Below are 24,838 nucleotides of genomic sequence, written 5' to 3'. Positions count from 1 at the left end.
TACCGGACGAATGTAAGTTCAATTTACATTGACTAACGGTAATGTTAAATTACCACGAAATGTCTGGCTACCGTGCTTCCAAACATTTCGCGGTAAATCGAGGTTTTTATTTTTTACAGTGTAGTGTTTGCAGTGCAATGACTACCATGTAAAGTGCAAGTCAATTCATAGATTACGGCTATTAGCTACTATGCCTTTCCAATGCAGTGCAGACTAAGGATGGCCAACCCATGATCCGCGAGAAAGTTCTGAGTGGCCCGCGCTGTAACTTTCGAAATAACCTGCCATGGCCATGGAATTCCACATTTTTCGTAAATTTACATCAAATAGCGTTTGGGCAGATTTATTCAACTTGAACACTATCTTCTCGCTTCGCGCGATTTAGTGTGCTTTTATTATGGGCAGTTGGCACGCACCCTCCCGAAGAAAGTGAATAATTTGCGGAATTGAGTCTTACCGTATTCCTAATTGACAGATACAGGTATAACCCTATGGTATCGCTTGAGGTCGTTGGGATGCTTAAATGTAAGAGTGTGCAGACTCTGCGCGCGGGGCTATTAGGTACCGACATTTCGACGCCAGCCACCTCTGCACCAGGACATAAATTTGCGACACCGCGAACCGCAGTCGCAGAAAGATTGATGACTATAAAACCTTGGCCGAAAATGACAAAGGCATACCTGCGATAGTGATATGTCCAGGCGCCGAAATGACGGTCCCAAATAGTCCCGTCCTTTCAACCTGAGCCCCGGTACAAACGCAAACCGCAGAGTAAAATATTGCAAGATGCGAATTTGGAATCGCGTGAGTTTCACCAAATGATTTTTTTTATTAGTTTGTTCTGGTCTGACTTTAGCAACTAGGAAATGAATGCACACTGAACTTTAATGTCATGAACATTTGCGATTTTGGTACGTATAGGAAGACTATGGATATAAACAGTAGTCTTGCGGATAAGTCTGGTTTTCTAGTAGTTCTCTGGAACTCATCAAATATTTGCCCTCCACCTCATTATTTTTTCTGGCTAAGCCCTTTAAAATTGAAGTGCCCCGTGTGAATAAGTCGTACACCGAGCCTTTTTGACGAGCCTAAGCCTATTCTACGCACCCATATATACAGACTTCGGCTAATACAATCTCCGGCCCTTTATCATCAGTTTGCAACAGACATGGGGGTAATCGCGATTTGTAAGTGTAATTGATTACGACGTTTCCAGCATTTTCTCGTTACTTCGACATTCTTTATTTAAAATAATAAATCTGACGTCAGCTACCCGCTTATGCTAGCATCGGTCGTATCTATAATATTAATAACTATTAGTGTGGATGACAAATCGCCAGCAATAAAGTTGCACGATGGACATCGACGATCGTAACAACAACAAGTTCAAGCAAGTTAAATAAATGCAATCATCAATAGCGATGATTACTTTCCGTATATTCGTAATCGACTAATTCGAGATTTTTCTGTAATCGTAATCGCTAGTTTCCGTAGCAATCGTAATCGCAAACGATTACATTGATGCTATATATTCACACTATGCATGTTTTGCGATATTTTCTATTGAGCTGTTTCCCGTCTAGTGTAGCCAATATCACCATCACCATTACTATTCCATCATTCACTTGCGCATGCACACTATCGCAGATCTTCGAAGAACGAAACGTCTATCCTGTCGATATCTCTTAAATTGGAGCGACAGATAACGGTCCTCGATTGTAAATTTTCGGAATATTTTACAGGTCATACATCTCTGAAAAATGAGAAATGCCTACTGTGGATTTTCAGAAGTCTTTAATGGTCTTGGCGTCATAAATACAGTTGCATCATAATTACATAGAACGACGAACGCTATTTGATCGATAAAGGCTAGCGATTTCATCAAGTATCGGTCAGTCCAAACATCCAGCGTTCGGTACATATGTCTCTCATATGTTATTCAATTCCGTCGTTCATTCATAGACTTTTCAAGTCAAATCACAAAGAACACAATCATGACATTTGACAGTCATACTGCAGCTGTTTGGTAGTGTTTATATCCATTGCCATTTGCATTTTGCGTGCTTGAGATGCTCTCGCCTTGTTCTAAAAACGGAAATAGTATATTGTTACGAACAATCAATCAATCGGTCATATGAACGAAATTATGTCCATGAAATCGATTTCTGTTCAGGCAATAGTGATGTGTAATTCTTCTTCCTTCAGAGACGTCTATAGATTGCATGGCGCATGTTATGAAAGTGCAATAATGCAATATAGCTACCAGGGACTGCCTAGAAAGCTTTCAGGGTCATATAGTCGGGAAGTTGATGATTATAATGATGGACGTGCAATTTCCCAACTGTATACTGAGACAAACCGGTGCGAAACGTTTATGCATGGCCGATGATCAACGGACATTAACCATGACTGATGAGTTAATAGGTTATAGTTATGCTCACTTGTGGATTGATATTTAGCTACTTTATTATGGAATATTGCAAATCCATGTCAACTGCATCTTGGAGATAGCCCCCGTACCAACAACTGCAAGTTTGATATAGTAGACTATATGTTCCTATATAGAATCGCCAATGACCATGGTTTCTACAATATTCTCAACTTACGCCGTTCATCTATAACCCGATTGGCCTGCCCCCGGTCACCAAAGTCATACTGGTTCTTTGGACGCCAGATCTGTGAAAATATTCGCGTGCGATCAATATGTGGCAGCTTCCCAGTATCGTGATCTCGTAACACTATTGCATGAACTTAATGCAGTATTCGTGGCACGTTTCCGACGCCCGCCATAATATACTTCCGAGCATCGCATTCCAGACAACAGTTTGGGAAAAAGGAAATTCAATCTCATGCAAATAATGATAGCAAGTTATTATATCTCGTATGAGCGTAATTGGCGTATATGTTGTTTTTATTGATCAATATCAACGCATTATTTCGTTCGTTGGACTAAGTTCAGCAATGTATATGAAGTAATTGTAAGACTCAAGAAAAAGCTCTTGCATTGGTCAAAATTTAACTGTAGTCCATTGCTCGCCCGATGGTCTTTACAACACTTCGGCCCGCCGATTGGGCCGAATGCTTGTTGCATCCAATCGCTTTCCAGTTAAAAACTATGTCCCTGACCGCAATTAAACATGAATTGACTTTACTTTGCGTCTTTTGTTTTCTCTATTATGAATGTATGAGTTGCCACGAATGGTTGCCCGCTCTGTGCTTGTGTGCGTCGACAAAAGTAACCTACTGTAAAGGCCTACTACATTGCACAATTTCATCAAAGATTGGATACTTATTTAGATTGTTATAATAGGAACTTCATACAAAATTAAAGGAGTGTCAAACATTGGACATTGTGTATTGATTGTAATGCGGTCTCAACGACGACCCTTTCAAGGGAAGCATTTCGTTGACAGAATACACGTTGACGTTCCGAAATGTGTTGTTCCTATCAATTTACTGTCCCGTCAACAATAATGATCAATTAGAATCGCATACACCTTTACTCAACAGTACATGTAGAAGGAAATCGAAATCGAAAATATATCTTGTGGAAACCGCTACATCTCCGTTGGCAATATTTTTGTTACCGATATGTCAGAGCTGAAATTTTTGCAGTGTCTGCCAAATATATTCTCGTATGTTAGAATTATCAGACACAAAGCTGGTAACTGCGGCGGTCAATGACGGGATAGAAAGGTTGTAAACAACGGACTATACATTTCATCAATTAGATTTCGACAGAAATTTAGTGCCATGTAAACCGATTCCGTGTGTACATATAGAATGGAAATTCACCTTCCCCATGCTAGCGTTGAATCTTTCGGTTTCGATTGCAAATATCCCGATTAGAAATAATATGGCCGAGAAAAAGAATACAACAGACGCGAGAGAATGAAGAATAAGTTGCGGCAGAAGCGTTTTCTAAACACGACAAGAACAACTTTTTAGGAAACTCATGCGTTAGTTGAATTTCTTAGCATACACACCGAGGTAGATATGGCACCAGCTACCTCCAAACCAAGTCCCACTAGCGACATCACCAACCCGGCGAGACTCGTGGCTAGTATTGACGACATCTGAATAATAATGAATCAATAATACATAAATTACCAAGACACTTTGTCAGAAGAAGCTATTTTTAATCTATGCATGCATCGCACACACTTCCGAGAATCTTGAAAATGAAGCTACACGATCAGCGTTGACATATTTGATATCAGAGGACAATATATAGAACTCCTCCCCCTAAAAGATCCAAAACAATATTCAGGGGGCGTACAGCCATGATCTCCATCTTAATATCCTTTCAACCCCCGAGTGCACGCACGCATCAGGTCCGGAAGCACGTTCATGCACGATGATCATATATTTTTATTGTAGTCAACTGACTATAATGAAGTGACATAATGAGTAGGGCTGGGCACAATGATTCGAGTACTCGAATCTGAATCGAGTATTTATTTTATTGATTCGAGTCGAGTAGTAAAACACGATTTTTTCGAGTACTGAACTTATACGCTTCTACCACTGAAAGTTAATTTATCAACGAGAATTATTGTTTCGATAATAATTTTCACTGTTTGAAGCTTTGAAACCTTGATGGGCGGTATCGTAGCATACGAATCATATAGTACAAAGCTACAAAGATTACTGGACGTAACCCATTTCCGAAGTCATGATTGTCCCACAGCATTGTTACCAAGTGGAATGAAATCGGTATGGTCGAAAAAAATACCAAATTATCATTTATGAGATGGATAACAGGCATTATTTTCTCTGTGGTGGCATAAACGGTGCATATTTGAACGTTGACGTATTACATTCTGTTATGACGGCATAATGCGTGATACTCGATTAATCGACTCGACTCGAAGCATATTACGTGATTCAGAATCGAATCACTCGGGTACTCGATTTTGCCCAGCCCTAATAAAGACTATATGTTTTCAATATTTCCAATATTTCTTCATTTAAATTTGGAGGTGCGGTGACCGGTGAAGTAGGAGAGGGGCCTAAGAAAAAGAAGCGAAGAACAAATGATATAGAATATCATTTCCGCTTATAGAGACTTCAACAATGGAATAAGGATCAGCATCATTATGACAGTCAGCAATATTCATTTGGTATTGCAATCAAACCGAAATTACGGACTGGGGCCTACATAATAATGTGGCACCCGGTGGGCATCTTAACATCTGTTGCATGAATATAGGGCAGGGAATATAGGAAGTCCTTGTGGTTTTGGATAACAAATAACATGATCCAACAAGCTCATTCTGAATACTATTCCGAACATTAAGGAGTTCGCAAGCAATGCACAATATAATGATATTAATTGTACAGGAAAGGACTCTTGGAGGCACAGAGCGTTGATATGCAATTGAATATATTATATAGATATCGCTGATAGGAATGCAAATGAATAACATCAATACACAGAGCAAATGATTTTCGAATGCGTGGATCACTTGACGTATTGGCATGCTGTGTTTCAAGTTGGATCGCTTACATGCGGCCTAACTACATAAATCTGTGTAGAAATCACTTACCGGTAATTTTGAAGGATTCTTTATGCCACAGAATTCTATTGACGCGAAAAATGTTATCTGAAATTAGAATATAGGCTGATATGATAGGCCATGTGCGCATAGTATGATAAGCTAGCTTTATCAATATATTTGAAGTTGTTCCTCTCATTAGTAAAGTGTATAATATAGGCTTAATGGGGCTGTTGTATAGGGATGTAACAGCCCCTATATTATGAAAACTTAGCATACAACTCACCGTAAATCCACCCCAAATATTGGTTGCCATCGTTGTCCACTTGTCGCATTTACAATGCCAGTTCAATTTCGTACAATGGTCATTGTTGGCGCAAATCCCAAAAAGAGTTATCCCAATCGTAAATGCCGCTGCTCCAGACATGATTTGTGCAATCTATACAGTGAATAAAGCGTTGAATGACACGGAAAGGGTAATGGCTAAGGTTGCATTTAAAACAAAAATCGATTTAAAAACAAACATGTTTAAAACAAGGCCCTTGTTTAAAACATGTTTTTTTAAGACATGTCGTCACGAATATTCAAATGTGACTTAATAGTGGATTGACATTGACAATTGAAAATGTAGGGTGAATATAGCCACTTTGACGAAATACTGCTGTTGAACCGACTATTTTGAGGGTTCCAACCATCCCATATCGATATACGTCAGCTATATCGGGTGGTAATTTTCCTTAGGCTCATACAACATGTTTCTTGGAAAGTATTTACGCAAGTATGGTATAATTTTACAACTTGAAAAAAATTGTTTTTTTTTCAAAAAAGCCTTTGTTTAAAACACCGTTTATTTCAAATCCAACCCTAGTAATGGCCAAAGTACTTGGTCAACTAATATACGGACATGGATCATGTTTCCAAAATATTGTAGGGGATGTTATTGCGTCTCGGCTCTAACTTATCATGTCTGGAACGCGGCCAATATGCAATATGCATGCTCAATTTGCTTATTGCTCATTGCTCAACTGTTCTCGCCTATATATCTTTGTCATACCAATAGTAATCAGTAATCGTTTGACTAGTCCAATCCGAAAACGATCAAAAGGTTTGAATCCGGCCCCCGGTCTATATTGAGTGCACCATGACTAGTCCAAACTTTAAAGAATGGATTCTTAAACAGGGGTGCGAGGACCACATAGAGGCACGAAGTAGGGACGGGGTGAACGTACGTTCTGTGTGTGAACCTCTGAAATTTAGAGGTTCTCAATTCTCATTCACAAACGAACCTTGGTAGGTTCTGCACTGTGAACCTTTTGCATGCAATACAATTTTTCACGTCATTATAACATCTTTCGTTGAACTGCATTGCATTTCAATTTCTAACCACTCTCCGCATGGCGCTGGCAGCATGAAAAAGGAATTCAGCACTAAAGGATTGTGTACCTTGCCAATTTCAAAAATAATTTGCTAGAAAGTTGGCTTGGAATATTCAGCTTTCCGTTTGTGAATCTTTAGTGACTTTCTGCTGTGAGCTTTGCCCGCAATCACACAATAGCAAGAACGAAACACACTACATGTAAGAACTCAGTGAATTGTGCTTTGTTAACCAATCAGTTATCTACACAGTTATCTATAGTTGGCGAGATGTGACAGTATAGGACAAAATAATAACGTAACTCTTACTGTTGCAGGATTCCACGGATGATTTGCTTTCGACCGCATTTAAAATGATATATGATGCACAAATTCATTATAAAAGTGGATTATTTCATGATTAATAATTTGTGTGTGTAAGGGGCAGTGATGAAGAGACCCGTTATCAGAAATTGTGTCGAAAATGGATAGAGGGTATACGAGAAATTTCATAGAAAGCTTTAGGGTATTGGTTCTTAAGCGGTGTACCACTGAACACTAGAGGATCCATGAGCCGTAGCCTCAAGGGTTCTGCGTAGGTCAAGAGATACACTCAACTTATATAAATGATTTCTGATGATGCGACCGTCCTGGCCATTATTGGTTGCAAGCAATTATACCCAGTAGTTGAAGTGTGACTGTTTTGTGGGTACGTCGCGTACAGTGACGTACGGGGAAAAATTGGTTTTCGAAACCTTATGAAATGCCAATTCTATCTCCAATATGTAATATCTCATTTGTATTTAAGCAGTTGGTATCACGCTGTTGTGTTTCAATCGAACAATACAATGACACTTTCCAGGGTGAAGCCTCACATTTCTGAATCGGTATCTACTTGGGAAGTGGGAACAGCAGCACGTCAACCTGATTTTCGATTAATATTTATTATCACGTTTTTGTTTTATGTAAATATTATATTTTCATGGTTTCGTTCTTTTAACACCCTGTTGATTGTTGATGCACAGTTCATTGTGTGCACCAGTAATCTATAGTTATGTCTTGGATGCGTAGTAGACGAGTGTCAGCCGAAAATATTCGGGTTTCATTTCAATATGAATATACTACTCAAATGTAGTTAGATGTGTATCGTGGAAGATTTTTGTTATTATGACTCTGCGAAAATTTGAGGCTCCGCGAAGGCTTCCAGACTATAGCATATGTGTTTCTCGGGTTAGTAAAGGTTAAGAACTATACTGCTCTCGGGGTATACTAGCTCTAAAAAGGTTAAGAAACAGGCGACAAGTCTATGATATACACGGCATATTCCATCTTAGATATCCGAGTTTTATTTTCAGTCTGTTATAGCCGGGAGCTTCTAAGCTTTCTACTCTCCCACTTAGCTACTAGAACAAAAAATGAATACCTAGCCTACGTAGGTTAGTTATCTATTGTCTGACATTGTTCCAGGTGTTTCCAAAATAGTCCTGGTTCCGGGGCAACTACGAACACCCCAATGCTAAGGTCATTTTCGATCAAATGGTGTGTGTAGGCAATGTTCATTGCTCATTGTTCCGACAATCAATAATTCCGACGTTGTCAGTGCTGCTATGCCTTGGAAATATACGGCTCATCCGAAACAAATCAAACATATCTATATCATATCCAATCTACGAAACTTCACCCGCACCTTTACCAGTCTCGCTGTTCAGTGTCTGGATATTTTAAAACTGGCATTGTGTTTATGACGGCTGCACCATTTTGCCATATTCACAACATTCTGGCGTGTGATAAACCTCGATTAGAGTAATACCGCTATTGGAATTGTATATAGTATTTTGTATTGAAAAGCGTACATATATGCGTTATATTTGTTGATTGAAAAAGCTAGCGTATGAGCTTATATTCATGTCACTTTTATTATAGTACCATAAAGTTTCATCTTGCCTCCTGTCTATATTTGGCAATAAAGATGACGCATATTTCTACTTTCTGACCGGCTAATGCATCCCTCGACAATTTATGTATACACAGATGACAGATTACTCGCTGTATGAGATGTATGGATTAAGCGAAAATTATCGCGAACTCGTTAATGTTGGTAAGGATTTTCCTGTAGCTCGTGACGTATCATGACTCGGATCGATCGAAAGCAATCAGGATAAATTGATTTGTGATGGTTTCTGTGCGAGTATTATATGAAAATTCCAAGCGAATTCGAAGGTTTGATCTATGTACTTGTACGTACAATGCACATTCGGGCTCTTCAAAAATTACTTTTTTTCTCAAATCGTACTGGCTACTTGATAAAATTGTTAGGTTACATAATTTAAGCCTACACAAAAAATTTGGGTCAATTCCAGCCAGTAACCGCTTTGCTACAGGAGAAGAAAGTTTCTATTTATCATATAAAAATAAATAACGAAAAATTTGAAAATTTTCTGTTCACCCCATGAAAGTGTTAGGCTGTCTATAGAAACGATCCTCACCAAATTTGGTTCAATTCCAACCAGTGGAAGCGTCTAGGCCATGGACACGTCTAGTCCTTCCTAACACGGATCGCTTCCATGGCTGAATCAGACCACCACAAAATGTGGTAAATCCGTCATATAACCAAGTAAGAAGCATAAAGAAGCCTGAAATTTGTGTGACGCAGAAAATTTCAATTCGGGACAACTTCTTACCGCAAACACTTTTGTTTTCGAAGAGTCGTCCACCGAAGGCCTCCGATATGAGCCTCGGTAAGAGCTACTCGTCGTGTGGCTACCTGTTCCTTGCATTTCTATATTCGCTCCGCAGCAAGACCGCTCTTGTCAGAATGTCGATATCTCGCAAACTGATGTTCGCGTAGAGAACGCGCTCCGAGTTCGGCGTAAAAATGGAATATATACTTTGTGCTGTTTCGATTTGTTTTTCAATTGATCAGCTGCCGATTTACGCATTATATTTCCCAGAATGTCTTGACACGAATGCGATGTTTTGCCAAATTGCTCGACGAGTGACAACGATCGGTATTATAAACAACTGTAATGATTTATCGTCCTTTCTGTACCACTCTCAAATAGCTTGATCATCAGGGCTTTGTATTTGAACAGACGACATAGAGTCACATGTTATTATTTACGATATGTTTTGACATTCCCTGTGATATGCCAGTTATTTCGTCCACATTTATACGAATGAATTTCTGTTTTAGTGCAGTTAGGAAGTAATTATTTAATGGATAAGCATGATTTACATTGAAGTGTGATTGCTTTCCATAGATACTTTCAATGATATAGTGACAAAGTTCACACATAAAATAGGTTCACTTTCCGCAGGTTAGCCCGGTAACACGTACGTAGCCTACGTACTATAGCATCAATCCATGTAGGTTGGATGTCGTGAGGAAAGCCGATTCTTGGCGGTTCCCAATCATAAAAGTATAACAGCTGGTATGCAAAGTTAGAACTAGTGCATATCGATCAATATACCCGTCGACGCCATCCAGTAATCTAATTCGGAAAATACATAAACGATTTGTAAGGCCGGGACATATGAAAGATCAGTTATATGACGTGATAAACCTTGCTGGTAAAATGGCGTATAAATATATATGAAGTAACACTCGTGTAAATCTCAGTTTGAATACGGAGGAAACTGGTTGCTGCCAAATAAATCTTCACATTTTTATCTGTAACTTGAGACCACTAGATATTTAGTTCGCGGTGCCCCTTTAATAACATTAAAACCAGAACGTAACGATTGTACACTACAGGATATTGCGTAACAACGATGTCGCCATGACATCAGCGCGCTGCTAATGCATTTCGTTACCATACACGTACATCAGCGACACCAATGATTGATAGAAAAGGGCGCTGAAAACTACCATCATCAACCACCAAATTTTCGGATCCTGTGAAAAGTAATTCAGGTTTAATACATAGAAAATCTAACAATGAAACTCGCAGCCCGGTGTGGGATGGTCATAATATAATACCAATTATTATATGATATATTTACATGTGGTACTACATGTGGTACTAGGTTGAATTGATCCTAAGCCGCATCATTAATTAAAACAATGGTTTTTTCCCGGGACCCAGGCCTAGGCTATTTACATACGAACAATCACGTCTATATATACTAATGTTACCTAGATACGGCTACGATACTAACCAGAGAAGAACGCTTGTAAAACCATGATATGAAAAGGCAAATTATGCCCGACACTGAAAGTACAAGCATGTTGTTAGTCACAGACAGACAAAGGATACATATCACATCTTTAGAGCAGTGGTTCTCAACCTTTTTTTAGACACGCCCCCTTTATGATGGTGAAAAATTACCCCAGAGAAACACTCGTGAATTGGAGGTACCGGTACTTCTCGCCCCCCTTCAGATGCTTTCACGCCCCCTAGGTTGAGAACCACTGCTTTAGATCGTAAAATATAATTTGACTGTGATATTACAACAAAACGAATATTGTCATTTTGCAATTCATTTTCTCAACAAGCCCAGCTTCACTCCATGTCGTAACATAGCGGTCACAATCGCCGCAGGCATTTGCTTTTAGCCAATCCTCACTTTATAGCGGAGAGTTCGCATTGTGTATGTGCTTGTGCAGTGTGCATGTGCAATGTGCATCTGCTATTGTGCATATGCAATTATGCACATGTTGTGCATTTCTGAATCATATCACAATTACCGCCATACCATTACTTTACTTACTTAGTATGTTCGCTAATAAATAGATGTAGCGATGGTGTGAATGCGACTTTATAGACAGCATTATGATGGAAGCGATGGCGAACAGCATGTTAATGATCCCCCACACTTTCACCACCCGCGCCTGAATAGACTTATAATGTCAACGAAACGAAAAATCGTGATGAGAAATTCGGGCGTGATTAACGCAGTATTATCGTTTGCGTCGCGAACCAGTTTGAACCTTCAGAAATTTCACGTCTTAGAAATTAATACTTTAATTGGCAACTAAGATATAAGTTGGTAGATTATGCCGTATTCGTATGGAGGCTTATGATAAGAGGCGATTCTTACACACTGAATATTACAATTAGTCGTTCATTTAAAAGTCGTCTTAGTACATTCAAATCTACCTTGAATGGATCCAACTCGTGGTAGATTGCTCCAGAATTGTCGGTCACTGCTGAATTGTCCATAATTCAAACTGTCTGATATAGCAGCTGAGATCAGTGTGACCCAGAATGAATACGAAACGCAATGATTGTTACAAACGGTAGCTGCATGTAGCATAATATAATCTGAATGAAGTCGATTTAGCATTGCCGGATGGTGTATAGATGTACACTGTACATGTACTGGGATAAGTCAATATTTATCTCTCATGGCGCGTGACTTTTACGAATCACAAAGTCATGGATAATACCAAACAGGTGGCGCTAGACACCTAATTTGACGTACACATAAAGCCAGGGCTTCATGCACCAGACTTGGACAACTGGAAAATTTTATGCTTTTTCGAATTAGATTATAATTAGAATTAGAGCTACAGAGTATTTTCCGAATTAGATTAGAATTAGAATTAGAGCTACACAGCTTTTTCCAAATGAGATTAGAATTAGAATTAGAATTAGAGCTTCACAGCTTTTTCCAAATTAGATTAAAATTAAAATTAAAATTACTGAATTCGGAAAAACTTGGAAATTGAGTGAAATTGTGAATGAGAAATGAATACAGCCAAAAGTTCAGTTCATATCAAATCGCAGTGGAGTCTCGTCACCATGAGAATGATTAACGTCCGTATACCAAGCTTTGCTCGTTTTGTACTATACCAGGGGTCATCAACATGCGGCCCGCGAGGTCATATTTTGCAGCCAGCGATATGATCTTTGAATTGGGAAGAACGCGAATAATGATCAATGAACATTACAACATTCATTATCATGGCGCAAATAACATGATTAGGCGATAAGCGTCACAATTTTTCAATAAAACCAACAAACGAGCTACTACGCCGTAGCATGGCTTTGGCTATTATGCGTCGCACAATAACTACTATTTCTGTACGGTGTAAGTAATGCGATGGCGGCTTGGCACTGGATTTCCCTGTGCGAGAAGGATATTCTTGTTACCTTGCTGCTCCATCTCTACCCTATACCTCTACCAACACACCAACCACGGAAGTGTGGGAAAAAGTATTAGCGATTTTCAGAGACCGTCATCTTCTTGAGAACGACAATTAATGCATATGTTCATAGGTTTAATAGAATTATATTTTATTCCCGTTCATGTGCCGATATCCTTTCAGTATAGTTCATTTTATTGATTAGTAAACAATAGGGATGGTGTGAACTTGAGGTTCACGTTCGCGTTCTGTGTGTGAACCTCGGAAATTTAGAGGTTCGCGTTCACAACAGAACCTTGGTAGGTTCTGCACTGTGAACCTTTCTGGTAAATTGTAATTTGCACTTCATTATAAGATCTTTGGTTCAAATTTATTGCATTTCAACTGCAGGTCACTCTATGCATGGCGCTGGCAGCATAAAAAATCAACACTAAACGAGCATGCACCCTGACAACCTTAAAAGTTTTACTTGCTTTTTTGTTACCAAAATTTTCTCGAAATATCCAGCTTTCCGTTTGTGAATCTTTAGCGACTCTCTGCTGTGAGCTTGACCCGCAATCACACAACATCACAGGCGATATACATAGTCAGCGAATGATGCTTATTCAACCAATCTATGACATTGATATCGTTTTCTGATGTAAAAAATCGAGCGGGCGTACGGGGTCAATCTCCACTTCATATCTTTACTGTATCATTAAAACCAAATCCGTGCAATAAAGGTGCTGGCTACTGCTATATAACTTGTTGTTTATGGTATCGGTAGCGAGTATAGAAACCCGTTTTACACTGTGCTCAATATCAATGTAGCAATACTCAGACTCCGAACACATTGTCCGGCCCGGCTAAGACCATTAAGGCGTAAGCTTATATTCCCTGGTAAGTCCTCGTCGAAATTGTTGGCAAAGCGACGGAATGTATTGATTTTATGAGATTATTATATCCTTTGATAACCGCGGTTGATACATTTAGCGACGTTTAAAACGCCAATATGTACTTCAGCAATGCGACATTATGTGGCCCGAGTCTTCGCTAGGTATCGTGTACATTAATATAGGCTATCACTTCATTGAAAGATAGGGTTTGAATTAGCAATATGACGTCACGAGGTTCACGTTCGTGTTCACACAGAACCTTTCAAAAAGGTTCGCGTTCACACGAACCCGAACCTTTCAGAGGTTCACACCATCCCTAGTAAACAACTTGCGTTGAGTCAAAATTATAACATATATTGTATTGATAAAATTATTGAGACAGCAGGCGGTGGTATAGACTGTGGTGATGGTATTAACAGTCATGCTCGCTGCTCGGCATTTGGTGAGTCGCAGTGGATCCTACCTTCCTTGGTTCCGAAATCCTTGCCTGTCTTGGGATATTTGGGAAACCATGATTTCCCTAATTATCTATAGAACTGTGTAATTTCTAAAGACAGCTTCATGTAAATGTTGCTCCGATAGCAACATGTATCAAAGGAAGATCATGTAATTGTGAAAACCAAAACTGCGAAAAATGGGGGATTTAGAAATTTACTAAATGCAATTTGCTGAAGTTCAATTCAATTCAATCTGTTATTACCAATTTCATCATTCCAATACACCACGAGCCTGGGATATATCGAAAAGATAGGAAGGTGTCGAAACGAGTTGGAGTATAGTCTTTGAAATCAGACTCCCACCTGGCCTAGGTGAAGTAAAAAGGACGCATGCGCACTGAATGAAAAGTAAACGAAGATAATACAACAGGACAAGAGACAAAGGAGGTGGCATGTAACGGAAGGCGAGATCAATATGTCAGGTCATGGTCTGGTAAACTTGAGGGCTGACCAGTATTCATTCAGTAGAAATTGCTTGTAAATCGACCTGAATGTGGACAACTGGACATGTTCGACGACTGTCAGATAGCCGGCGAGATATTGTTCCACACAGCAGGTCCGGCACATTTGATAGAGCATTGATCTTTCTCGTCGACAATATGGTAGTTTGACGACGTGGACGCGCGAGCGTTGTACATCTACAAATACGCTCTTGATACCAAGGTAAAAAAATGTCATCGAAATTTACGGGGCAATGACCGCAGCAGTGGAACTGATACATAAACTTAGCAATTTCTAGTTTCCGCAACCTTTTATGTTTAGGACATTTATCATGGCCTTGACTCATCATAGAGTTTAAATTTCGAGTGCATCCATGTCAATGCTCATCCTGTTATCCTCTGTTGGAGTCAACTTCGAAGCCAGAAATATCGTTTGTAACCTGACCGTTGTTCAATATACGTGGCACGCATTCATCTCGGCACTATCACAATGAGATCAATTCCTGCACAGGGCACGATGCGCATATCCTACAGGAATGGAGTCATCTACGCCTACAAATACATAGAAAAAGGATCCGGAACTGACTTTATCACATAGACAACACCGGTTAGCAATGAGTAATATTTGGATATGGCATCAGCAGCTATACAATCATGCGCTATTTGAGATAAAACACTGCAGCTACATTTGCCGTAACACACGCTATGCGCACTTGCGACGCCACGACGACAAATCAACAGCAAGCATTCGAGAATTTTGATATTGTAGAACGCATTACAACGACGACGCGAGACCAACAAATCGTATTGCAAATTTGAAATTGCCAAGTTCATGTATCAGTTCTATTGCGGCCTCTGCCCTGCTGAATTTAGCGTCCCTCCTCGTCCAGTTACCACAAAATAGTGGCGAATTATGGTAAAACAAAAATTCAATCCAAGCGGAGGAACTAATTTCGTCGGATATCAAAGCATCCTCGAATATGTCCATTGTTCATGTTCACAATCAAGTCTGAATAAAAGCAGTTTCTACTGGATGAATACTAGCGTCTGACTGCGACTATAATACCCCGTGCTGTAACAGGCCTCTTCCTCACCTGACCATTATTCTGATCCAGTCTGCATACCTGTTCTTAACGTGTCCTTCCGTTTTGATTACTATATTTGCAGGCCAAGGTTTGATTTTGATTCATTGACATCACTGAGTCGTCTCGATTCCTTTCTTTCTTTCCACTGTATGCGAATGATATTGATACTGAAACTGAATCTCCCTTAACATTTTCCACTGTGGGAGTCTTGCAAACTCGATTGGTCGTGTCGCCGCATTCGAAACATGTATCACAATCCACAACGTTGTCACAAAGTGAAATGAGATAGGTGTTGTCGAGATCGGACCAAATTATCTTTCATGTGATGTAAAACTGGCATTATACTTTCCACGTCTTCCACATACTGTTATATGACCTCATAATTTGCGACACTTGAATGCTCGACTGTCGACTCGACTCAAGCCCAGTAGTTACGGCTCGAAGAAATGGTCCACGCTGTGAACAATATATAACGTCATATAAGTTAAGTATTGTAATGGTTAACGGTAATGACTTTGTTCGACGACGTCTCGGTTTACAGTACAAAAATAGCGATAAATATGTCACCGAGTGCTCCATGATTCCACTTCATATAAAAGCATTTACCGTGATTTACGTATCTGTAATCAGAAACTGTTCGCTAAATTATGTTGAGAAGTAACGTTATACACGTGCCTGAAGAGTGTGCTAATGAAATGAATTCGCACCCGAATACATATCGCGATAAAAGCCTGAAGTCGCACGCAAATAGGCGCATCAAAAATTTTCTTTGTTATAGGAAAATGTGACGCTACTACTGGAATGTTTGTTGCACATCTGATGCAGTGTTTTCGAGAGCGCGGCCACGCCGCAAAAGAACACGCCGACTTGCGTGTCGGGGTGGCTTGTCGCCACTTTTGCGAAGATGTCGTTCCAATTCGGTCGGCCGTAGTTGGTTTTCTGATCAAGCCCCGTTATGACGTCAAAGTCGTCTTCTTCGTGCACAGCTATCGTTTTGGCTTGCTCCGGCGTCCAGCCACGCGTGAGGTAGATATTGTAGTCGATCAGGTCTTGCTTGCCACTTTGAATCAATTGATTCTCCAAGTGCTTTAGCATATCGCCGAACCATTCGAAAGCGTGGGTATCGGGGCAGATCCAGAAGAAATAAACCTTCGAAAGCCTGACTGAGTCCTGGTCGTTTGTGGTTTTGTAGTAAACTGATTTCAGTAAAGACGCGAAAGGCGTAACCCCGATGCCAGATCCAACACAAATGGCGACATCGTATTCGAAAATGTCCTCGCTTGCCGTTCCGAAAGGCCCGTCTACGGCGATTCGCGGCATTTTCCAGGACGGCTGTATGCCGCCCGGTTCGTCAGCACCTACGGCTTTACTCAGCGCGCTAGTCCAATCGCCCGCGATACGAATGTGAACACTAAAATACGTCTCCTCGGGTGACGAAGTCAGCGTAAACGGATGCCACTCCAGAAACGATATGTCCGGACAGTGTACGAAGATGTACTGCCCGACTTCAGCCTTGAACCCTCTCTTACGCATCTGCAGCTCGACCACGCGCGACGGGTGCTTTACCACCTTTAAAACTTCGACGTGCTGCATGGAGCGTACGAACCGCACGATCCTTTCTATCAAGTACAGAGTAAGCGGTCCGACGCACCATTTCCACGAGGCAGGCGGGCCTGCGGCGAACTGCGGCTCTGTGGAACAAGTTACGTTTCCGGCCCACTCGTCCGGGTCTATCTGGGAACATACCCTCGGGTCGTGTTGTTCCGTGTTTGTCTGTCCGCGCACTTGTCCGCCGATGGCGTGAAACATCAAAAATCCAAAAAATACCAAAAACAAGTGATGGGTAAACCAGAAAACTTCGAAATACGACCGGCGCACGAATTCGGTCGACGAAGTCACCATAAGTAACAGTGCGGTAGTTATGATTACGCCGGTCCAGCCTCCAGTCAATAAGAACACAGACGCCACTGGATATGTCGATTTTCGAATCGGGTCCAAGTAGGTTTCGTTAGGCTGATCGCCTAGCGAAGCCAACTTCAGCACTAGCTTCGTATTGTTTTTGCTTTTCGTCCCACCCAACGGGTCGTGAGCCGTGGAGTAGTAATGCACGTTGAAGGAGTGGGAATAGTAATGAATTAGCGTCATGAACACAATCATATACGCGCACAGCTTATGAAACGTGATGTTCTTATCCAACACTCTCCGTATTCTCCGCGGGCAGCACGTGCACCATCCTCTCACAAACGACACGGTGTTGCGACACACTGGAAGCAGGATCAGCATGCAGTTGAAATTCAAGCATGCGGCCGAGCCTCTGGCTAGAGGCAGGGCCGGTCCCAGCATCGCTTTTGTATAGATGTAGTCATTACCCTGATCGAATATGAGGTAGTACCACACGAATAGGAAAACGTTCACGCCAAGCCATATCACCAAGACGAAATATTTGGGCAGGTCATTAACTAGTAATCCTTGCATACTGTCTGTGCTCGAACAAGTCTGATTAGCTCTGTAACAAACAATATATATATTGATACTCGTGGTTACATCCAGAATTCTAGGTAAATATATGGATTGCTGGACAGGTAAGTTGAAGGAAGATAGCGATTTGTTCATGCAGTGAGCAAAATAAATTCAATGAGCCATACTTTCAACCGCTATATTTCTATCTATATCAGGCTTGAATTAGTATGAGACCAAATTGTTTCATAAGATAGAATCGCCAAGTTTCAGCAAAACTCAAATGTACACATGTTATATCAGCAACCCTTTATTTCAATAGCTATTTAACTTTTACGGTCATTTATTGCCATTCAATTGTACCATCAAACTCACACTTGTTTATATCCAACGTATATATTCCCTTGCCAATTGCTCAATGTTCCGAAGGAAAGCCTTTTACTTTCAACCCAGCATCGAATGGATATTAATCGTATAGGGAAGTTTCTAGATTAATTTCCTAGTAAATGCGTACATCTAATAAAAAATACCGCTATATATTCTATGATTGCCTGCCCTAAACCAACGCAATGTTCATGCTACGCTTGAAACCTTTTAGGATATCTTTGCTTGCAGACGATCTACACAGGCTGGTGATTCACCTGCGTGGGTCTATTTCACGCAACATTAAACGGAGTTTATAATACCGACGTCCGACGCCTATCGCAGCCCGAGGTATCACATCGTACGACAAAATACTGAGCTTTCCCACGTTTGATTTTGTAGAAATTGCGACAGTGCGACAATTGTGTGCTTTGATTCACATCAGTGCCCCCCATTAACACCTCACCATTTCCAGCTTTTGCCCACTATTATTAGAACGAGACAACTTGGCCATCGGTCGCAGTGTATTTAAATAAGAGGAACGATTTGCTCGGTATAGTAAACAGGTGGTGATTTCGCTCGATTAGACGCGGCACACTAAAAACCGCCGAGGCAAAACGACACACTTGTAACAACAGATACGCATACAATCCGTGGCCTGCATCCTATCTTCTATTCAAGCTATCTAGTCAAGTCAAAATGTTTCTCCTGTCGACTGTACATTTTGCCACAACTCAATGCGATGACTGTTCTTCAACATATACGCGGTACAGCGCAGTTCGTATTATTTCATCTTGAGTAAATATGTAACAAGTTCGCTGTTCCAAGTAAAGGGGGTTTCCCCTTTTGCGGCAAAATTATTATCGGGAAAACGTTTGCAATAACAGTAATATAAGATTCCAGCCGTTATTGAAGTTGACAGATCTAGTCACAGGCGGCTGTTCAAAGCCAGATCGCAGTGCAATAAATAATATGTAGGCTACGCTCTGAATATCGCCAAGGAGACTGCGTGCTAGTTCCCTTCAGGCTACCACTCACATACAGGTTATATACGTAATACAGCGTAATCTACGCTGCTTATTATCTCTTGCCCCGGATAAATTACAGCTATTGCCAAATCATTCCTTGTATAGTGCGAACTTGCAATAACTTGCCAATACCAACTATGACCCTTGTACGGAGACCTGTTTTCAAATAGACCTGACCTACCCTATCAAAGCACCTTGCGCCTTGGAGTCGACTTTTATCAAAATACACCAGCCAAGGCTGTGTCAACAAAAAGAGTTCGTGTATCATCTAAAAATAGTACATTGAACGCTCTCGTATTCGACATTTCATGCTGGTGACGTCATATTTTGTGTTACGATTGTTGATATACGCTGTTCTTTCGAATTCTCTACTAGTTGCTGACGATTACCCCTGACGAGTGTCAGCCGAAAATATTCGGGTTCATTTCAATATGAATATACTATTCAATTGTATATTGAAGTTCTGTACCTCAAAGAAGCTGTTCCTATCAAAGCACAAAACACACGTCGCTTCATTAACCGTAACGAACTTGTACGTTGAAATAGCAATTTCCATTTCTCAAGCGAAGTTGTTGCAATTCTGCTGAGGGGGATACCATATTGAGTCGTTTATCTATCTCATTATCAGTCTCTCAACCAGCAGCATATAGAATGTCCCATATAACCGCTAGCAATTTCCTGGCACATCGTGCGCAGATATAAAGTCGTACAGCCAAGTGGCCTAAATATGTTTGTGACTATAAGACGCTCCATAAGTAAAATACTTCCCCAGGTTATTTAGTTCCAAGACCGCACTGCATATTGTACAATGAAAAAACCATTTTTACTGAACCTGAGGTCACATAATCGCACGCCAAGTGCAAATATATACTTTTATAACATTGTGGACTTTATCGCTTACCTATTGTTGATTCTGCGAAACTTACTTGTCTTCGTAAACCAACAGAAGAGTAAATACTTAAGTGTGTATACTGAAAATGCGCTGTATCAGCAACTTCTGGCTTCATGCAGTCTGGTATTTTTATTCTCTGGTAACCGATAAATATGCCTACACGGTACACACACACGATCCCGAAAGCAGACTGCTCCCTAACGTAAATCTGAAGATCGAAATCGCATTGGTATGGGTGGGGCTTTCAGTGGTACTATATATAATCGCCGCTACGGCCCATGTGCGACGAAAAAAATCGGTAGTTAATACAATTAAAAAGTACTTAAAAGTACAAAGCAATACCCTACCACTGGCTATACCAAACTCGTGATCAAAAAACGAATGCTGTAATATTTACGAAAGGGTCAAGGGTAGGGTTACCATATTTGGGAAATCTGAAAATAGGACACTTTTTAAAAATGTTCGTACTTACAATGGTGGAGTTAAATCCGAAAACATGGTAAATTTTACCCGACAATGTGGTTGGTTGACTATAAAAAACGGTCATTTTTCGACTCGGCTCCTGAAATTTACACTTTTGTTGAATTCTCCGTTCATTGAGGTTAAGGTCAACTTTCCGGCTCAGCTCCCGAAATAACCTCCGGAGCGTTAATTCAGTGCTGATTTACTGTATCTCAGTCAAATTTTGTCCTATATTTAACCAAAATTCTCAAATGAGAGGACATTTGGGCGTCCTCCGAGGACACTTTCAAAAAAGTCAAAAGAGGACGTATGGTCACGTAAGTAGTCAAGGGTGACAACCTACATTGAGTTTAAGCTTACTAGAAGTCAAATGTTCAGAGTTTTCCGATTGGGGGAGTGCGACAAGTCAGAATTGTCAATTTGTTGGTGACGCCAAGTTGTATTGACAAAGATACGACGGCGGGGGTTTCGTTTACTGTTCATTAGAAGAATGCCTGAACTGTTTGTAATATTGTGAATACACAGCAGCTCGTTGCAATTTCTTTTCGAAAGGAGTCAGAATGGGGTCCAGAGCCTCAACTCAGAAGTTAGCCGATATGTTACAGTCGCAATCTCAAATTGTTTGAACATGATTTGAAATGATCTTGGTTTCACTACTGATGTCCATTTTTCGTCGTGTATCGTAATTGTTCAATTTCCATATTGCTTGAAATTCCACCAGCTTCCAAATACGGCTCGTGCAAAGCTGCGGTGCTAGTACCGTCGAGGATTTGTGCTAGCCGAAGTTCACTAAGATCGAATTCAAATAACTTAATTCACACGGAGAAGTAGTGAACATACGCGATAAATCGATATATATATAAAACAAAGCTGGTAATTCCAGCCGTTGTACGAACGTGCTATATCGTAACTCGTATAAATGCCCTGTAGTTCGCATGGTCGGGCCACAGAGATGTCGACAGAATTTGTATAGTAAAACTAATGTTATTTCGAATTTGTGAAACTTTGATTGACCACGTTTGCATTGTAATGTAGCATTTTACGGTCAGCGCTCATCATCATCATAACATCCATTCCGCACCAATGATCTTACCTAGGTGCTATAGCTGTTGAACCGACGATGATTTCGAGGGTTACAACTATAGAGATGGGGTGAATGTGAGGTTCACGTTCACGTTCAGTGAGTGCACCTCTGAATTTGGAGGCTCGCGGATTCACAAAAACCTTGGTTAGATAGGTTCTGCACTGTGAACCTTTTTCATGTATTACAATTTTAGCGTCAGTATAACGTGTTTGGTTGAATTCTTTTGTGTTTCAACTTCGGCCCTGGCAGTATGAAAATAAATTCAGCACTGAACGAGCATGCACCTTGCTACTTTCAAAAATTCTTTGCTCGAAAGTGTGCTCGGAATGGTGTCCGGTCAATACCGAGAAAACCATTACCGAGAATGACATTACCGAGAATGGACACCACCGAGAATGGACATTACCGACCATGGACACCACAGAGAATGGACATTATCGAGAATGGACACCACCGATAATTGACATTACCGAGAATGCAATGTAGGCGATGCGGACATGTCATGCATATGCACAGGTCGTGTGAGTGCATCACGGCGTTGCCGCATTCGGTATCGATGCTCAGGTATAAATTTCTCGACAACATCAGTCCCAGCAAGCTAAATTCTTGACATTGGCCATTCTCGGTAATGTCCATTCTCGGTGGTGTCTATTCTCGGTAATGACCATTCTCGGTAATGTCCATTCTCGGTAACGTCCATTCTCGGTATTGGCATTCTCGGTAATGTCCATTCTCAGTAATGGTTTTCTCGGTATTGGTATAGAACCGCTCGGAATATTCAGCTTTCTGTTTGTGAATCTATACTCTGCTGTGAGATTTGCCCACAATCACAAAATAGCAAAAACGAAACAAACTACGTGTGGGAAGTCAGCGATGCTAAGTCAACCTATCAATTATTATTTACATCAACGGAATTGGTGTAAAGAATGCATCGATGTCAAATGTATAATATCTATCAGTCGTACGGGATCTATCCAGATTTGATATCCTTAATTGTGTTATAAAACCAAATCCGTCCGATCGGGGTGTTGCGCTAGGGCTACCATACGGCACGCCCTCCTTTAGGAGGATTTTCCCTTTTTTTTCCGGAAATCGAAAAGGTCCAATGAGGACCCCCAAAATGTCCTCCTTTATGGCAATCCGTTCTTCTTTATAACTATGAAAGCCGCGAAAACCGGAATTCGACGGCAATGACGGCAAAAACCCTAGTGTACTGTATAACTTGTTTTTGAGATAATATCTGGCGTAGGCATAGAAACCGGTGTCTCACACTTAAGAATGCTTCTGTCCGGTCGAGCCGATGTCCTTGTCGAAATTGTTGGCAAAGATATTGATTTTGTGGAATTACTATGGCATTTCATTGTTCCAGTTGCTATATATTAGGTGTGGTTTAAAAAACTAGTCATCAGCATATACATTAACATATTAGAATATAACGTCACGTGACGTCATAGGTTCACGTTCGCGCTCACATAGAACCTTTCAAAAAGGTCCGCGTTCACGAGAATCAGTACCTTTCAGGGGTTCGCACCAACCCTAGTTCCAACCATTCCATATCGTGTATGTGGAGTATATTGTTCGCAAATCGTCCGTAGGCTCACACTACATGTTTTGTCGAATGTATTTACACAATTATAGCGTAATTATAAAACTTTGACAAACAAACAAACAAATTTGTTCACCTGCCAAAATCCACCCATAAGTACCAACATATACTTTAACCATCGAATATGCCATGACCATGAACGTATAGAATAGGGTTGCCATACGTCCGGAATTTCCCGGACATGTCCGGAATTTCGCTGAAAAATCTGCGTCCGGGAGGAATTTCTAAAATATGCCTAAATGTCCGGAATTTTGAAGGGTTGAAGTAGGCTGAAAAGTTTTTCGTAAATCAACATAAACAATATTTTTTTCAAGCAGATTTATGATATTCAAAATTCTTCTTCGCGCTGCGCGCGAGGTAATGACACGTATATTGATATTAGTGTGGGCACCAGGCACCACTTTCGCCAAAAAATGCAATCAAAATAAATATAAATTACCATCATTTACTGAAATAAGTCCAATGGTAATCGCAATTATAAGCAAACGGTATAGTACTAGAGTTGGTCAACGCCGATTAGATGCTTTAGCCACAGATAGTGTTTCCAAATCTTGGGGTCGTTTACCTTTATCTGGGGATCGCGATGATGTTGGACGTAATCACCATCCTAGGCCGGGAGTAAGTTTGGGCAAGTTAAAAATTTTTAGCAATCAGCTTATCAAGTTTTTAGCTGGGACACGGAACATTTTAAAGTTTGAAATGAGGTCGCGACTATTAAAGGTTGGAAATCACCGGATGTGCAACCTGCTGGTGCATTTTATGGTAGCCTAATGGGAGAATCAATATTATTGAAGAATTCATTCATAAAATTTCACAGTCAAATGCATATAGTAATTGTCCAAAAAGTTACATCGATTACCCTATGCTGGGTCAGAGATCAGTGCTCTTTTTTTGGGCGGAAGGGGGCGGAAAAAATGTTGTTTCGGACCTGATTAAAATAAAAACACACAATCAGATAGCCGCACCGACCTAACAGTAGATAGCAGGGCTGTCAAACACAATCCAGACGGGCCAAACACGGCCCGCCAGACGATTTCATCCGGCCAGTGGAGAATTCTATTGCACACCATAGCAAGTAGCAATCACCAGAGCTCACATTTCAGAGGGCCC

At 40.6% G+C, this 24,838-nt stretch overlaps 2 protein-coding genes across 2 annotated transcripts; both read right to left on the bottom strand.

Annotated features, from left to right (window-relative positions):
- Positions 1-1,779: 1,779 nt before the first annotated feature.
- On the bottom strand, positions 1,780-11,684 carry LOC145456897 (uncharacterized). The gene is made up of 8 exons (XM_080335040.1): positions 11,562-11,684; positions 9,533-10,746; positions 5,785-5,937; positions 5,550-5,606; positions 3,987-4,076; positions 3,796-3,921; positions 2,607-2,676; positions 1,780-2,085 (listed from the first exon to the last, which is right to left on the bottom strand). The coding sequence occupies exons 2-8, from the start codon at positions 9,626-9,628 to the stop codon at positions 2,009-2,011; spliced, it is 669 nt and encodes a 222-aa protein (XP_080191166.1). The 5' UTR covers positions 9,629-10,746; positions 11,562-11,684; the 3' UTR covers positions 1,780-2,008.
- A 4,609-nt stretch (positions 11,685-16,293) lies between these two features.
- Positions 16,294-19,385, bottom strand: LOC145457477 (NADPH oxidase 2-like). Its single transcript, XM_080335694.1, has 2 exons — positions 18,669-19,385; positions 16,294-18,342 (listed from the first exon to the last, which is right to left on the bottom strand). The coding sequence occupies exon 2, from the start codon at positions 18,309-18,311 to the stop codon at positions 16,593-16,595; it is 1,719 nt and encodes a 572-aa protein (XP_080191820.1). The 5' UTR covers positions 18,312-18,342; positions 18,669-19,385; the 3' UTR covers positions 16,294-16,592.
- Between the last annotated feature and the right edge of the window lie 5,453 nt (positions 19,386-24,838).

This window comes from Botryllus schlosseri, chromosome 15, assembly GCF_051294905.1.
Source record: "Botryllus schlosseri isolate E-star chromosome 15, Bs_hap1, whole genome shotgun sequence".
In the NCBI taxonomy this organism is placed as follows: Eukaryota; Metazoa; Chordata; class Ascidiacea; order Stolidobranchia; family Styelidae; genus Botryllus; species Botryllus schlosseri.
The sequence above is the reverse complement of the archived record's forward strand: the minus strand, read 5'-3'. Positions and strand labels throughout refer to the sequence as shown.

Excerpts from the sequence above, each read along its gene's own strand:
- LOC145456897 (XM_080335040.1), bottom strand. The coding sequence starts at position 9,628 with ATGCAAGGAACAGGTAGCCACACGACGAGTAGCTCTTACCGAGGCTCA. Across the intron at positions 5,607-5,784 it reads ATATTTGGGGTGGATTTACG|ATAACATTTTTCGCGTCAAT; the intron begins GTGAGTTGTATG and ends TTCTAATTTCAG. Across the intron at positions 2,677-3,795 it reads TCAACGCTAGCATGGGGAAG|ATCTGGCGTCCAAAGAACCA; the intron begins GTGAATTTCCAT and ends ATATTTTCACAG.
- LOC145457477 (XM_080335694.1), bottom strand. The coding sequence starts at position 18,311 with ATGCAAGGATTACTAGTTAATGACCTGCCCAAATATTTCGTCTTGGTG.